Source organism: Cetorhinus maximus, chromosome 2, assembly GCF_964194155.1.
Source record: "Cetorhinus maximus chromosome 2, sCetMax3.hap1.1, whole genome shotgun sequence".
NCBI lineage: Eukaryota > Metazoa > Chordata > Chondrichthyes > Lamniformes > Cetorhinidae > Cetorhinus > Cetorhinus maximus.
Window position 1 is genome coordinate 138308509 of NC_135880.1, and position 16660 is coordinate 138325168.

A 16660-nucleotide genomic window follows, 5' to 3' on the forward strand; every position below is an offset into this window, starting at 1 on the left:
CTGTTATGTTTTCTCACAAGTTGACCTTGGCAAGAAAACCAAAAAATGCTTCCTCTACATTTCCTCTTTTATGACTTGACATTGCCATTATAGTTTTGTTGGATTGTGCTTTCATTCAGGAGATGTGACCCTTGGGAATCGTGGCTCCTTTACATGACACTGCCACCCATAAAAGCACAGTGATAAATTCCCAAAATTCAAGGAAGCTTGAATGAGACAGTGAGTAGGGATAGAGTTTGAAAAAAGAACCAAAGATGACGTGAAGAAAAACTTTAACGTAATGAGTGGTTACAATCTGGAATGCACTGTCTGAAAGGCTGGTCAAGGCAGATTGAATTGTGGCTTTCAAAAGGAAATTGGATACGCACCAGAAGGGAAAAAAATTACAGCTCTACGGGCAAAGGGCATGGATGTGGGAATAGGTAAATTGCTCCTGCACAGAGCCAGCAGAGGCTCAATGGGCCGAATAGTCTGCTCCTGTGCTGTAACCATTAAATGATTCTATAATGGGAACATTCTCTGGCAATTAAGATGTGTAAGTGGTGTTCCCAGGGATCTATCTTGGGGCCACAGCTTTTCACCATCTATAATTAACAACTTGGATGAAGGAATAGAGAATTGTACATCTAACTTTGCAAATGACATTAAGTTAGAAGCACATTAAGTTGTAAAGATGGGAGCAGGAAGTTACAAAGGAGCATTGATAGATGAAGTTAATGGGGAAAAACTATGGCAGATGGGGTTCAATGTTGAGAAGTGTGAGGTCATCCACTTTGGATCTGAGAAAGATAAATCGGAATATTTTCTTAATGGTGAGGCACTAAGAACTGTGAAGGAGCATAGGAATGTAGGTGTCAGTGTACACGTTGCTAAAAACTAGTACGTAGGCACTAAAAACTAGTGCATAGATGCAAAAAGCATTCAAAAAGACTGATGGAATGTTTATCTCAGAAAGGAGCTGGAATGCAAAAGTGAGGAGGTGATGCTTCCATTGGTCAGATCTGTGATGGTGAGAGTACAGCACAGATTCACCAGAATGATGACAGGACCTACGTGGTTAAATTATGAAGACAGGTTGCATAAACTTGGTCATTAATCCCTTGAGTTTAGGAGATTGAGGGGTCACATCTCATGTGATTACCTTGCAGTTGGGACTTTCAAAAAAAGGCATTTTAGTACTCATACAGCCTCGAAGCCTCTTAAGCTTCACTTATTTTAGTTTGAAAAAAAAGTGACCTCTTTTACTAAGCTCCTAGAATCCAAACACATCTCCATTTTTTAAACATGATTTTGTAATGGCAACAATATCATACAGAGGGAAGAAAGATTCACTGAAGTTTCTAGAGCAGGATCCCCCAAATTCACTCAACCAAGACTGTGCCAAAGCCAGGGATTATGTGATTATAGCTCTCAAATATTTCAAATTGGAAAGTCTGTGGCACTTCTTGGTCTTGAAGTTCAGATGGTGCTTGCATCCCAAAGCCCTGTGAGTCCCTCTAGATTCATTGTTTGCAGGGTTTTCAAGCCCCCTGTGACTGCTCCCCTAACATGGATTCAATTGCTTGGATATATTGGCACGCTAGTGATGCTCCTCTTAGAGAAGAGAGGTTGAAAGGTGATTTGATAGAGGTGTTTTGAAATCATGAGAGGTTTGCACAGAGTAGATGAGGAAAAACTGCTCCCATTGGCAGAAGGGTTGAGAACCAGAGGCCACCGATTTAGGGTGATAGGCTAAAGAAGCAACGGCGACATGAGGAAAAACCTCTTTACTGAGAGAGGGGTTCGGATCTGGAATGCACTGCCTGAGTGTGTGATGGAGGCAGATTCAATTGTGTCTTTCTGAGGGGAATTGGATAAGCACCTGAAGCCAAAGCAAATTGCTGAGCTATGGGAAAAAGGCAAGAGGAGTGGAACTAACTGAGTTACTCTTGCAGAGAGACACACAGACACAAAGGGCTGAATGACTTCCTCCTGTGCTGTGTAACCATTCTATCATTCCACTGGCACACCCCTCTGTTTACTTCCATATAAACATTAAATCCTCAGGAAATGTCAAGGCAATCTGCTTGGTATAAAAATAGGAATGCAAAGGTAGCAAAAACGAGGGGTGGGCTAGAGTGTTTTTCTTGCTCAGTACATTTAAAGACATTGACCTACCAGTACATATTGTCTCATTATAAGTTTTGCATTTCCCACAGTGCACACGGTTACTTTTTAAAAGCATAGTCAGCTGTTCTTATGTAGATAGCAAAGCAATTAAATAGCTCACAGGAAGATCCTACAGTCAATGAATTAGGTCAGTTAATGTTTCCAAAAGCATTTCTTGAAGGGAATTTGTTTTATTCACTCATGGGATGTAGGCATCGTTTTCAAGCGCAGCATTTATTGTCCATCTCTAATTCCCCTTGAGAAAGTGGTGGTGAGCTGCTGCCTTGAACTGCTGCAGTCCATCTGGTGTAGGTACACCCACAGTGCTGTTAGGGAGGGAGTTCTAGGATTTTAACCCAGCGACAGTGAAGGAACAGTGATATATTTCTAAGTCAGGATGGTGAGCGGCTTGGAGGGGAACTTCTAGGTGGTGATGTTCCCATGGCCTGGATTTTACGGCCAGTCCCGCCAAACTGAATGAAGGTTTAAATGGCTCGCCGTATCTGCTGAGGGAGAACACACCACGGTGGGGCCGTAAAATCCTGCTCCATGTGTCTGCTATCCTTGTTCTTCTGGGTGGGAAAAGATGGTGGGAAGCAATGAATGTTTAAGGTGGTGGATGAGGTGCTGATCAACCAGGCTGCTTTGTCGTGGGTGGTGTCAAGCTTATTGAGTAATGTGCACTTATCCAGGCAGGAGGGAAGTATTCCATCACACTCCTGATTTGTCACTTGTAGATGGTGGACAGGCTTTGCTCTTATAGCCACAGTATTTATATGGCTGGTCCACTTAAGTTTTGGGTCAATGATAACATTGTTGGTAGGGGATTGAGCAATGGTAATGTCATTGAATGTCAAAGGCAGTTGGTTAGATTTTCTCTTGTTGGAGATGGTTGTTGCCATTACCTGAGGATTTGCGAGCAGTGCTGAACATTGTGCAATCATCAATGAAGATCCCCACTTCTGACCTTATGATGGAAGGAAGATCATTGATAAAGCAGCTGAAAATGGTTGGGCCTAGGACACTGCATTGAGGAACTCCTGCAGTGATGTTCTGAGCCAAGATGACTGACCTCCAACAGCCACAACCACCTTTCTTTGTGTAGGTATGACTCCAACCGGTGGAGCGGTTTCCATGATTCCCGTTGACTTGAGTTTTACTAGGGCTTCTTGGTGCCACACAATCAAATGCTGCCTTGATAGCACTCTCATTTCCTCCCTGGAATTCTGCTGTTTTGTCCATTTTTGGCCAAGACCATAATGAGGCCTGGAGCCAGTTGGTCCTTGCGGAACCTAAACTAAGCATCGGTGAACAGGTTATTGCTGGGTAAGTGCTGCTTGATCGCACTGTCAACTCTTTCGAGTTATCAACAGTCACAGATTGCAACTCTTTCGAGTACAATCACAGTTCTTGGTTTCCGGGAGTGGGACATGAACCCACAACCCTCTGATTCAAAGGCGAGGGTGCTATGAACTGAGCCACAGCTGACACCTCGATCACACTGTCAATGACCCCTTCCCCTTTGCTGATGATTGAGCTAAGACTTATGGGGTGATAATTGGCTGGGGATTAGATTTGTCCTGGTTTTTGTGAATAGGACATACCTGGGCAATTTCCACATGGTCAGGTCGATGCCGGTTTGTAGCTGTAACTAAAATGACTCTGCTTTGCTCTGTCAATCGTATGCTGCTTCCCCTGTCTAGTATGCACATGGCCCTGTGTTGTAGCCTGACCTGGTTGTCATCTCATTTTTAGATATGTCTGGTGCTGTAGATCGGGGATAAAGAGAGAGCTGCTGCTCCTCTTCAAATTCTTAAATGGGCCGTGGAAATAACTACCAAAGATCATAGAATCTTGCAGCATAAGGAAAAGGCCATTCTGCCCATCGTGCCTGTGCTGGCTCTTTGTCCAGACAGGGCGACAGATTCACATTGGTGCAGGTATATTTGTGAAAAGAAAATTTGATTTATACAGTGCATTTCATGACTTCTGGGCTTCCAAAGTGCTTCAGAACCAATTATTAAGTGTAATCACTGATGTAATAAAGGAAACATGGCAGCCAATCTGAGCACAGCAAGGCCCACAAAAAGCAATGAGGTAAATGACCAGGTAATCTGTTTTTGTGGTGTTGGTTGAGTGATACATATTGGCTAAGGTACCAGGAAGAACTCTCCTCTTCAAATAGTGCAATTGAATCTTTTATGAGAGAGCAGATGAGGCCTTGTAAGTTTATAAGGTTTAAAAGTAGGAGGAGTATCCTAACTTGCATAATGTCCCATTCACCCACTTCCCCTGTGCTCACTGACCGAGATTGACTCCCGGTCTAACAACTCCTTGAATTTAAAATTCTAACCTAGTGTTCAGATCTTTCCATGGCCTCACCTGTCCCTTCTTTGTAACCTCCTCCAGCCCTTCAGCCTTCCAAGATTTTAACGTTCACCCAATTCTGGCCTCATGTTTCCACAGTTTCCATTATCCCACCTTTGGCAGCTGTGCCTTCAGCTACCTATGCCCAAAGCTCTGGAATTTCTCCCATCAATAACCTGGCAATCATTGTACTGAAAACAAAAATCAATTGTATGGAAACACTCATTGTAACTGAATTTATTCAGTTCTATTAATCAACATAGTTGGCATTTTATTGGATTGTTGGTCAATGAATTTAGCAAGAAGAAGTCAATAAAAACCGCATCAGCTCACTGCAATAAGACAGACTATTAACACACAAAGTAGGTTGAGCAAGCCCCAGCTTGTTTGGGTTATGCCTCATTCCAGCTAATGTGGTGGAGCTTGTTAATAAATAGAAGATCAAAAGACTTCAGGAGAGTTTTGTAGCTGGTTCTTGAGCTTACTGGAGCTTAAAGCTCAAATTCAGATGTGTAAGCAGGAATCTAGCAAACTCCTGAACTTTCTATAGAGCAATGGTGAGCAGGCTATCGACATTGCAATACCCCTCAGTAATACACTGAAGTATCAGCCTAGGTTACATGTTCAAATCCCTGAGAGTAACGTTTGAACCACAACTTCCTACCTCACATACTGCTTGTATGGCCCATTGAACCATGACCCACACCCACACCCAAGTCCTATAATTGGGCGAGACTTGTCTCTGTTGTAATCCTTGTAATGAAGTTAGGAATGGGGAGTTGGAGCAATGGCAGTTGACCATTTCTGGTGCATCCCATGAGATGTATGTGACCATGGTAATGCCTGGTGTCATTGGTCATGGGACACAAACATCCATTCTTATGAAATCATTTGGAAGAGTTGGCTGCCTCCATTTTAAAGATGAGGGATGTGAGTATTCTTCAGTGAATAAAATGTCTCTTGCAAGTGCCGAGAGCTGATTAGGTGTGGTCCCCTGTTGCAGCATGCTATGAGCTGTATTTCATGCAGAGCTTTTTCAATAGGTATTCTGTTGCCTCGCAATGTGAATGTTGCACCAATGTGGGATGAGATTATGGGGATAATGTTGCGAGTGTCCACTGCAGCTGGAAAACTCTGCTAGCTGGGAGCACCAACGGAGATGGCGCTGTTACACTATGGGGTTGAGGTTGGCAACTCTGGTTGAGTGTATTCCTGGAGGTTTCATTACATGATCTCCGACCTCAAACTACTCCATCCCCACAATCCCGGTATCGTTCTCCATCCTACAGGCGCACAACCTTGCCACACCAAGTGGAAAGGGCATAATCTCTTCGTTATCTAATTGGATTAATCTTGACTGTTAATGAAACAGCCTTTTTCTCTACCAACAATGGTTGTGTAACTAATACATTGAGCAGTTCAAAAAGCAAAACACCATTTTGTTTAATGCCCCTGGGAGTTTTCTACTGGGTTGCTTGCAGCAGTATCCTGGATACTATTATTCAATTCCTGGGGCAGAATTTTTACCTCGTTGGGTGGGCGCAGCAGGAAGGCCCGGGAGCGGACGCGCAATGGACCGCCGCCCGTGATTAACAGCCAGCCAGCGTGAAACGCATGCTGATAACCTCAGCACTGCCAGGGTGGTGGGGGGGGGGCGGGTGGAAGAGGGCGAGCGCAGAAGTTAGCGCATGCACGCAGGTGCGCTCGCAGAAAGCTCCTTGAAGGCACAGCGCTGCCTTGGAGCCGAAGATTTTTCACATGAAAAATAAAGTTTTCAAAAAAAAGGAAAGCATTTCCCCTCATGTGACTGTCACATGAGCAGGGACATGTTGACATTGAGTTCTAAAAATTTTTATTTTATTGTTAATTCACATCGGAAACCTCACCCCGACAGTGGATGAGGGTTCTTTAAAAATCCAAAGGCCGCTTGGCCGATTGGCCCACCCGCCAACCATAAGGTTGGACAGGGCAGGGAAAAATTCTATTTAATGAATTGATTAATGGGCTTAACTGCTCTCTTAATTGTCGGCGGGCGCACTGCCAACTCGCGTGCACAACCACTGACTGAAATATTGTGCGGGTGCACAATGATGACGGGACGCTTGCCCAAAGTCATCACGCACTATTTTACTCCTGTTCAGGTTGGGCGTGTGCCTGCCCAACAAGGGAGAAGTTCTGTCCCTGGAGATTCCAGGACAATCCTGGAGGGTTTACAACCCATATAGGATTTATCCTGTGATCAGCTAAGTCCTAGAGAGCGTTACTGGGAACCAGTCACCTAAATTTCAATCTGATGGGTGATTTGAGGAGGCCCATCTTTTAACTTTGCTTAAAAGGAAATATCTGTGGTTAAGTTCTATAGATTATGAAGGAATTATTAAATCAACATGGGCTGTATTGCCCAAGCAAAAAGTTGTGAAGTATTTGATATGTGGGTGGCAGGCTGAGGCAACAGGTGTCAGCTGTGGCTCAGTGCTAGCACTCTCGCCCAAGTCAGAAGTTTGTGGGTTCCAGCTCCATTCCTGAGACTTTAGCACATAGCCTTGGCTGACCTTTCAGTGCTTTATTGAGAGAGTGCTGCACTGTTAGAGTTGTCATCTTTCTGATGCGACAATAAATACAAGTCAGCCCTCCTAGATGAACAGAAACGTTCCCACAGTGCTATTGTAACAAGAGCTGAGAAGCTTGGCCAGTGCACTGGCCCATATTCATCCCTCAACTAACAACTAAAACAGATGACATTTTCACTTTTTCCGTTTTTGGGATCTTGTGTGGAAATTGGCTATGACGTTTCCTAATTACAATAGGGACCATCCTTCTAAGATAATTAATTGGCTTTGGGGCGTCCTGAGGTTGTAAATGGTGCTAGAAAAGTGCAATGACTAAAGAATGTATATTAGTGATGTTGGTTGAAGGCTAGCTATTGCCCAGCAAACCAGGAGAAACCCCCTGCTCTTCTTTGAATAGTGCTATGAAATCTTTGACATTCAACTGAGAGGGCAGTTGGGTTCTCAGTTTAATGATATATCAAAAAGATGGCACCTCCAACAGTTTAGCATTCCCTCAGTACTGCATTAAAGTGCCAACATGAATTATGTGCTCATGTTTCTGGAGTTCCTCATATTAGTGCTATTTAGTTGCCACTTCCAGGTTTAGTGATTGTTTGATTATTTGGATGCTGACCCATTTAACCGATTACACCATAGACGCCTATGGGGTTTGGAAAAATGTCAGATTCCAGCCAGTTAGAACTTGTCCAGTCTGTACGTGTAAAGAAGCATTTCTATTGACCCTAATCAGTGCTGATAAATCAGACGTGTTTAAAGCTTTCATGCACTGAATCCCATAGTTTCTGACTCTCTGTTTGTAGATGTGGAGATATGATATGAACTCTGGAACACACCCATTATTGAAGGGAAATTTATTTTAAACTCTGTTACCATTGTGAAATGAGCTGTGACTTGTGATGTGCCTTAACTTATGGGGAAAGAACATGAGGGTGGAGGAAGTATTCACTTTTCCTTCCCCTGAATAAATGTCCTGACAAAATATTTCTAACAGCCATTTAGAGAAACTCCATGTTGGGTAATTGCATCTAGACCTTCTCCATTACTGAGTGAGGTAGGTATGTCAGTGATTGCTGTCGTTGCTTGGCGCAGGCATCAGTGTTCAATTCCTTGACATTGACTGGGCCATTACATTGTTCAATACAAGCCAGGAGTTCAGTGAAGAATGTTTAGGGATATGATTCTAGCTGACATTGAACTATCTTCGTATTAAAATTGAGGGTGTTGATCCCTAGTCATCAACTGTGACTCCTGCCTCTTAAACTGGAAGGTCGTGCGTTCCCCCTCTCTGGATGTGAGCAGATGACTTAGACTGACACAGCAAGGTTTAGGCTTTGAATTTATAAAAATTGGGTAAATGCAGCCTTAGGTTGGAATTATGTCCACTAAGAGGTGCCATTTTTCAGCTAAGACCTTAAACCGAGACTCTGCCTGCCCTTTCAGATCTCAGGGTACTATTAGAAGAGCAGGGGAGTTCTCCTGGCATCCTGACCAACATCTATCCTCAATTGTCATCACTAAAACAGATTATTTGTTTATTGGGACCTTGCAGTGGAAAACTCAGCTGCTGAATTTCCGTACAGTTGCTACACTTCAAAAGAAAATGTTTCAGAGGCTGTGAAGTGCTTTAGGATGCCTGAAATTATGAAAGGCTCTGTGTAAATGTAATTCTTTCTCTCAAAAAGTGAGAGCAGAATTCTGGTAGATCCTCCCATAGATCAAAGAGGGACCCACCTTCTCCGACTGAGACATCTGATGTGACAGGCAGATTGCTGTTAAGTATTCAAGTATTTGTGTTAGAAGCGTTATATAGGTATCTTTTCCTTTTTAGCCGGTGTGTTTTTGTTCCTATGTTTAAATTAAAGAAGTAAAACCTACCATCCTTACCTGATGTAGCTGTATCTGATTCCAGTCCCACACCAACATGGTTGACTGGCCACTCGAGTGTATCAAATCACTAGAAAGTTCTTGCAGTAAAAGTTTAGATTAAAATTATTTTTTTCGCCACAGTTTGCACCTTCCTAATGAGAAATAATCAACATGACATTGCAGATTATTATGTTTAAGCCCTCTGTGAGAATACTGGCACAGACACAATTAACCTAATACAGACTCCCAACATGTGTAGGTAGAGAGGCTGACTAGAGCTAAGACATGAAATATGCCACAGTCTACTGGAATCCAGCATGGACTCGGTGGGCTGAATGGTCATCTTCCGTGCCGTAATAACTGTATGACTCCTGGATAAGTGGAAGTAATACATCCATCTGGTGTCCTGTTCTAATAGGAGAGGAGCCTTTGCTTTGAATGGGAGTGGGCTCCTGCTGCTGAGACCGGTTTGGTTTTATTGTTCCATGTGCAGGAAAATCTCTGTTAACCTTCAGGCAATTTGAGTTGTATTGCTCCGTCACGTATCAATTTTACTTCAATCTGCTTGCCCTACTGAGAATCATTAGTTTTCATTTGCTTATGAACCTACATTAATGATTTAGGCCCTTTAGGAAGCTCCTTTTGCTGAAGGTTGAAGATCCCTAATTAATTATCTCAGCTGCCAAGTGTTAGTCTGCTCTGTTATTCTAATTCATCTTTTTGCTTTAAGCACCAAAATATACACACCTGCTATTGCAAAATTACAAGATCAGGACTTTATCATATTTCACAATTCCAGTATGAGTGCAAAATACAGAGCTTGACTCTCCTTTCTTATACAAATAATACCTTTGATCTCTATATTCCTATCCATGCATACTATCAATAAATCATAGTATATCAAAAATGCATAAAACTGACAACAGAATAACAACATGGAACCAGCCAATGCACTTGGTCCTGCAAAATCAACTCTTAAGCTCTTCCTATCATTTTATTAACATAAACACAAGTGACCAAATTAACATATTCCAAATCATCATGAACATAGTTGAGTCACTTTTACACATTCCATCCTCTTCCTTTAATGAAAAGACACCTTTGCCTTAGGCCCACTTACCCAATGCACTCCAAGTGCAAAAGAAAGTTGGTTTAAATCATTGTATGCTGATCTGATAGACAACCCAGACCAATAAGGTTCTCATGTAGTGTGAACGCTCACACCCACACTGAGTAGGTCTACATAAATGAGCTAGTTAGTGACTTCCATCCAAATTCACATTCACGGCTGTCAGCCACTGGTTTTCCACCTTCCCGGTTAGACCCCTCATCAGAGAGGGTTTTATCTCGATGCCCTAGGTCATGGTAATTTTATGAGGACCTTAACTTCTGTGAAATTTAAGTGCCAATATTTTTATATATTTTTTAAAATATTGTACATTTGTTTACTTCCTCTCCACAAACTTAACTTCCTGGAACATCTATCATGTCAGTATTTATAATGAAAACTGCGTATGTAAACAGTTATAATGGCATTCTGTATATAAATAACTTCTAATTTCCCATGTAAACAGTTTCTGTCACAATATGATACCGTATCGGGAGCACTGGTTAGGTTCAGAATTGTTCATTGCAATCACTAGTTAGGTCCTTGGTTTTATAATATTGAAACCGTACAGTTGCTCCATGCTATCTTTAAATAAACATATAGCATTGAGAGTTCTGGGACTATTATATTGAATCATGGTTGAACCAGGTTCTTAATAAGTGTGTCATTTCTGTTCAGTCGCTCCTGTATCTGCATCATTTAGTTGACATTGGTTAATTTGAAAGGTTTGTTGGTTCCATACACTCTAATTTATGCAGGTGAGGCCTCTGAAAATTAAGTGCTAAGATTGTTAGGTGAGATTACACTGGAATTTAATTGCAAAGCAATAGAATTTGTCCTGACAGAAGATTTTTAACAGTTTACCTTATTAATAAGAACACTTTATAGTAAAAACAAATATTAAAATATGTGGGCAGGTTTCCATTCAAACAAAAAACAAACAAGAAATTGGAATCATTTTATTTCCAGTATCAGATTGCCATATTTAGTGTTGGAGTTCCCTGTATAGTGTAAGTTTGACAAATTATACTCTTCATTATACTTTATCTGCTGGGCAAATCCAGGGAAAGGACTATCTCCTGGGGCTGACCAACTTTTAAGCTTTCACCATGGCATGGAGACAGACTAAAACTACAGAAATAAAGTTATCAAAGGGGTTTGCTTTGTATCTGTAACATTACAATTGGATTATTTTGGGAGCAAGAAAAGGCCTTTAAATCCAAAATACCAATTTCCTTCATGAATAGCCACATCCACCCAAGATTTTCCCAATAGTACCAAATCTAACCTTGTCTTTCTGTCCTAGCCTTTCTAGCTCTCCTGTTGCCTTCTGTTTCCTCCCAGCTCCCACTGACTTAGCTTCCTTCTAGGCTGACATCTTGGTGCCATATGAGGGAGTGCTGTCTTTTATATGCTCATTAAGCCAAGATCATCATCTGTGCAGGTTCATGTAAAATGTGAGGTGTCAGCTGTGGCTCAGTTCATAGCACCCTCGCCTTTGAATCAGAGGGTTGTGGGTTCATGTCCCACTCCCGGAAACCAAAAACTGTGATTGTACTCGAAAGAGTTGCAATCTGTGACTGTTGATAACTCGAAAGAGTTTCATGTAAAATGTGGCATCACGCTATCCTGTGAAGAGTAGGTTAACTCTCCCAATGTGCTGGTCAGCATTCACCCCCAGTTCAACACTACCAAAGCAGACCAAAGTATCATTCATCTTATTTCCTATTTGTGAGACAATGCTGTGCACAATTGTGACTGCACTTCAAAAGTGATTAATTGGTTGTGATATGCTCTAGCATATCTTGAAAATGTGGAAGATGCTATACAAATGCAGGTCTTTCTTCCCTCTGTCTGTCGTGAGAAGGAGGGGAAACTTGAGTTGAGTATTTAACCTGGTGATCAAATTGAGAGGGACCAGGCCAGGGACGTGCTAAAAACTGTCAGCATGACTGATCAACTGGTGAGAGAAGAGATTCATTCATCCGATTCTCTTGTGTTCTCAGAAAGTGGCACCATTGTAGCCTACGTTCATTGACCATTCTCAGTTGCCCTGAGAATGTGGTGGGCCTTCTCCTTGAACCACTGCAGCCCTTGTGATGATGGTGCTCACACAATGGTGCTCAGTAAGGAATTCCAGGGTCCTAACCTGGCAACAGCAATGGAATATATGTCCAACAGGGTGTATGCGAATTGGGTGATGGTTGTTCTCATAACACTGCTTCTCTTGTTTGTGTTTTTGATGGTAGAGATCACAGCAGAGGAGATGACAAGAGAGGAATAAAATTAATTCAAGGACATAAATCGAACATATTTTTACATCATAATAGTCATTGTATATAACAGGATTAATTGAAGACTGCTCATAAGAATAAAAGCCTTTCATTTATATAGCACCTTTCACAATTTCAGGATGTCCCAAAGAGCTTTACAATCAATGAAGCGCTCAATGTTTTAATGTAGGAAACATAAATATGCATATAAATCTTCAAGTACAGCTTTATGCATTTTTATTGGATGAGGGAGAATGAAGAAGGTTGAAGTTAATTAAAAGTCAAACCTGAGCCTTGTCTGTAATCTTTAATGATATGGGGTTTGTGGTGTTTGGTACTTGCCATTTGTCAATCTAAAGAAACCATTTTGTTTGATTATAATCGCCTGGACCCCTTTAATATTGTTAGGCTGGATTTTGAATGAATTTAAGACTAATGAATAGCTTTATACACTCTCTCATATATCCAGCTGACATAGCTTTTTGCAGGGAATTCTCACATTAAGATATAAATGCAAACATTAAAGTATCATGCCAGTTATGATATTTGGAAAGCCGACACCTGTTGGAGCTGTAATTTAATAAGTCTATTCGGTAACTAGAGAAAAAACAATTTACTTCAAGGTGTTTGCATCTGTAAATACCCCATAAAAGAGTCGTGTTTCTACTCATTGACAATTACTTGTCCCAGAGGGGGAAATTTTAATTTTCACCACAGGAGCCGATTCCTTTGAAGACAATGAGAAGGACGGTTGAGCAGGATGTATAATGGTTGGCCAATCCAATATTACCTGTTTGACACAATGATCCAAAGTTAGGATTACTCCCAAAATGGGAATCACAATCCAAATTCAGAAACAATTAGTTAATTTTTCAGTGTTTTGAAGGTTGTTACTTTCCCAAGCTGGCCGTGAGGGGAACTTAAAAATTGGTGTGTTTTGCTTAAAGCTACAATGCTGTCAATCAGTAGGAGCTTCATGCGCTGTCCCTGCCCAACTCTTTGTCGAGCTTGGGATTATTCATTTATTAATTGTTCAAATGAAAACTGCTAACAGGAGTCTAAAATAAAGGGATTAAACTACTTTCATTAATGAACTTTTTTCTTTCTCTCTCTCCCATTTATCCGCAGGGGAGCTATTGACCCAATCCAGGCCGGAAGGAGTGACTGAGATCATCTGTCCCAAAAATGGGAGTGAGCGTGTGGATGTGGCTCTGGTTTATCCCCCGACTCCCACTGTGATCAGTCCCTGCTGTAAGTGAGCAGTGGGCCTCCCTGCTAGTCCTCATCAGAAACGATACCTTTAAAATTCTGTTCAAATATTTGGCAGACAACAAGGTTTTGGCAAGAATAAGGTAGGGTATGCGCGCTTAAAATGATGGATTTTGTAGCGTGCTCTTCAATCACCATTAAAGATTCAGCATGGCAGCCCCCATGAATCTTAAGTCTAAATCACAAACAAAACCGATTTGAGTTTTTATTTGAGTGGATCTTCCAATTGAAACGCAATCCAATGATTTGACTTTTTATGTACCAGATGAATTTAAAAACAATCAAACACAAGAAAAAGGGCAACAAAAGAACAGCTGGTCAAAGCTGTCTTATGATACAAGCACCATTGAAGCCCCCTTGCCATACAGTCATTCAATTCTAATCTTCCCGCAGAGGCAAAGCAAAAAGAGAAAAGTGCCACATTAGGAAAATAAAAATCCAGGCAAGTTTCTTTATGACCTCCCAGAGGCAATCAGACTAGAATCTAGGGCTCCACAGTTACTGGCCTAGTTAACTCACACCTCTTCTATAACTTGCAGGAACACATCCAGCTACCTTATGAACATTTGCATTAAGTTACTACATTTCATGGCAACTCAAGGTCCTGCCATCTAAGTTGACTTTCCGCTTTAATAACGTTTACTGATGCCTCTAGTTCTTCCCGCCCACCTAGCCCAAATAATCCACTCACTCAGACAGAATATAATACCTGAATTGTTTTAAAACACTTCATCACAGACTAATGAAAGTCTACCTCTACCAGGTGAAAAACCTGGTCTATAAGCATTTTCACATTCATTAATAGTTAACTGTCAAGTGCAGAGTTCCAAGATTTTGATCCAGTAACGGTGAAGGAATGGTGATATATTTCTAATTCTGGAATGGAGTGTGGCTTGAAGAGGAACTTGCAGGGAGTGGTGTTCCTATGCGCCTGCTGCCCTTGTCCTTCCAGATTGTGGAGATCGCAAGTTTTGGAAATGCTTTCTTGATAATGAAAGGCTTTCAATCTAGGTACCAATTGAACAATCCTCTTCAAGGCCTCAATATCCCCAAGCATGGAGGTGATCAAAACCTGACACTGTGCTAGGCATTGCCAGACTAAGGCCTTGTACAAGGAAAGAATTTTATTTAGGAACCATAGGATCATGCAGCACAGAAAGATGCTGTCCACCTCATTTAACGTGTGCTGCTTTCTGAAAGAGCTATCCAATTAGTTCCATTCTCCCACCCTTTCCCTGTATCACTGCAAATTTTTCCTTTTCAAATATATATCCCATTCTCCTTTTGAAAATTACTATTGAATGTACTTCCACATTGCTGTCAGGCAATGCAATCCAGATCATCATATTTCAGTGCATAAAAAATTCTCACCTCCCTTCTTGCTCTTTTGCCAGTTATCTTAAATCTATGTTTTTGCAATTTTTTTTAATGAATCCAGCATAAAGAAGATGCTTGCAGTTGATGCTTGTGCTGATTTAATCTCCTCGGTTTGATCACTGTTCACTCAAAGTAATGGTCACAACAGTCCACTGACATCAGGAAATATTGACAGACACTGGTATTGTTCTAGTGCCATGCCAGGCTCCCACTGCCCCCAGTGAAGCTGGCTGCAGAAGAACCAAACCAAAGGGCAGAAAGGGTAGGTAAAATTAATGCAGTGGATGTATATATTTGGACGTCCAAAAGTCCTTTTGATAAGGTGCTGCATGGTATACTCGTGACTAAGGTCAGGATTTGTGGAGTCCAGGGGCAAGGGAGACAATGGATAGCAAACTGGTACAAAACAGAGAGCAGTAGTTAATAGTTACTCAGATTGGCAAACGTTGGGAAGTAGTGTTCCACATGGATAAGTGCTGGGACTGCAGTTTTCCATTTACTTGAATTAAAGTAAATCTTTAAATCAGAATTACAATTCAAAATATGCATATGACATCAAATTGGGAGAACGTGTGATATAGGGAAATGACTGACAAAATACTGGGAAACTTTAATAAACAAAATATTATGTTAAACTTCTATAGAACTTTGGTTAAACCACACTTGGAGTACTTTCAACAGTTCTGGTTTTGATATAATGAAAGAGATATAGAAGATGCAAAAATGATTTACTAGAATGATACCAGAATTAAAAGGTTATACACATCAGGAAAGATTGAACAAGCTGGGGCTCTTTTCTCTAGCAAATAGAGAAGACTGAGGGGCAATCTGATAGTGGTCTTGTTAAGATTATGAAAGGGTTTGATAGAGTAGATGTCGCGAAGATGTTTCCACTTGTATGAGAGATCAGAATTAGGGGCCATAAATATAAAATAGTCACTAATAAATCTAATAGTGAACTCAAGAGGAACTAACTCACTAGCTAGCATGAGGTGAGTGGGATAGATGCATTTAAGGGAAGCTAGATAAGCACATAAGGGAGAAAGGAATAGAAGGATAGATGATGGGCTTAGATGAAGAAGGTTGAGAGGAGGCTTTGCGTGGATCTGTTGGGCTGAATGGCCTGTTTCTATGATGTAAGTACTTTGTAAAACCTTGGAATCAACACCATGCACTGCAACATAAGAAAATCAACTCCTTTAAGGAAGATAGAGGCAAAATTAAACTCTCTCTTGCCCTTTGCCCCCGCAATTACAATCTGTTTATATTCTCAACAGGAATTGGATATTCCCTTCTGGTTTTACATTTAATTGTTCTAGCTACACATCCTAATACCCAATGAGCTTTCAATGGCTTCACAGCACTGGTCATGGTTCTTCAATGACTCCTGAACTATGAGCTCCAGAACTCCCACCCTGGTCCTTCTCCTACTCAGCAGCCTTGCATCCTTGACTTTGCATGATGCATGCATGCCTGGAATTATCCCAAGCCCTAAAGCATTATACTGCACTCATATTACAAAATATCTCTGTTACCTCTTGGCCCATTTCTCCAATTTATTTACATCTACCTGCAGAATATTGGCCCAGATCTTCTGATCTCTAGATAATTGGAGACCAGAAATATCCCCCCAAGATGCACCATGAGAATCCTTGGAAGTCCCAATGCATTGACTCCGTGAG

At 41.3% G+C, this 16660-nt stretch overlaps 1 protein-coding gene across 6 annotated transcripts in view; it reads left to right on the forward strand.

The window, feature by feature from the left end:
- The window catches only part of mfhas1 (multifunctional ROCO family signaling regulator 1), a 96741-nt gene that overhangs the window by 68923 nt on the left and 11158 nt on the right, over positions 1 to 16660 (forward strand). For 3 of the 6 annotated variants that reach the window (XR_013580451.1, XM_078570033.1, XM_078570054.1), the window contains exon 2: positions 13461 to 13583. Coding sequence is in view for 2 of the 6 variants with exons in the window: in XM_078570033.1 (XP_078426159.1) it covers positions 13461 to 13583 (123 nt within the window). In the remaining 4 variants the exon portion in view is untranslated. Of the gene's footprint in view, positions 1 to 13460; positions 13685 to 16660 lie in introns of all 6 variants that reach the window. The other 3 variants (XR_013580455.1, XR_013580452.1, XR_013580454.1) reach the window with 1 other exon arrangement.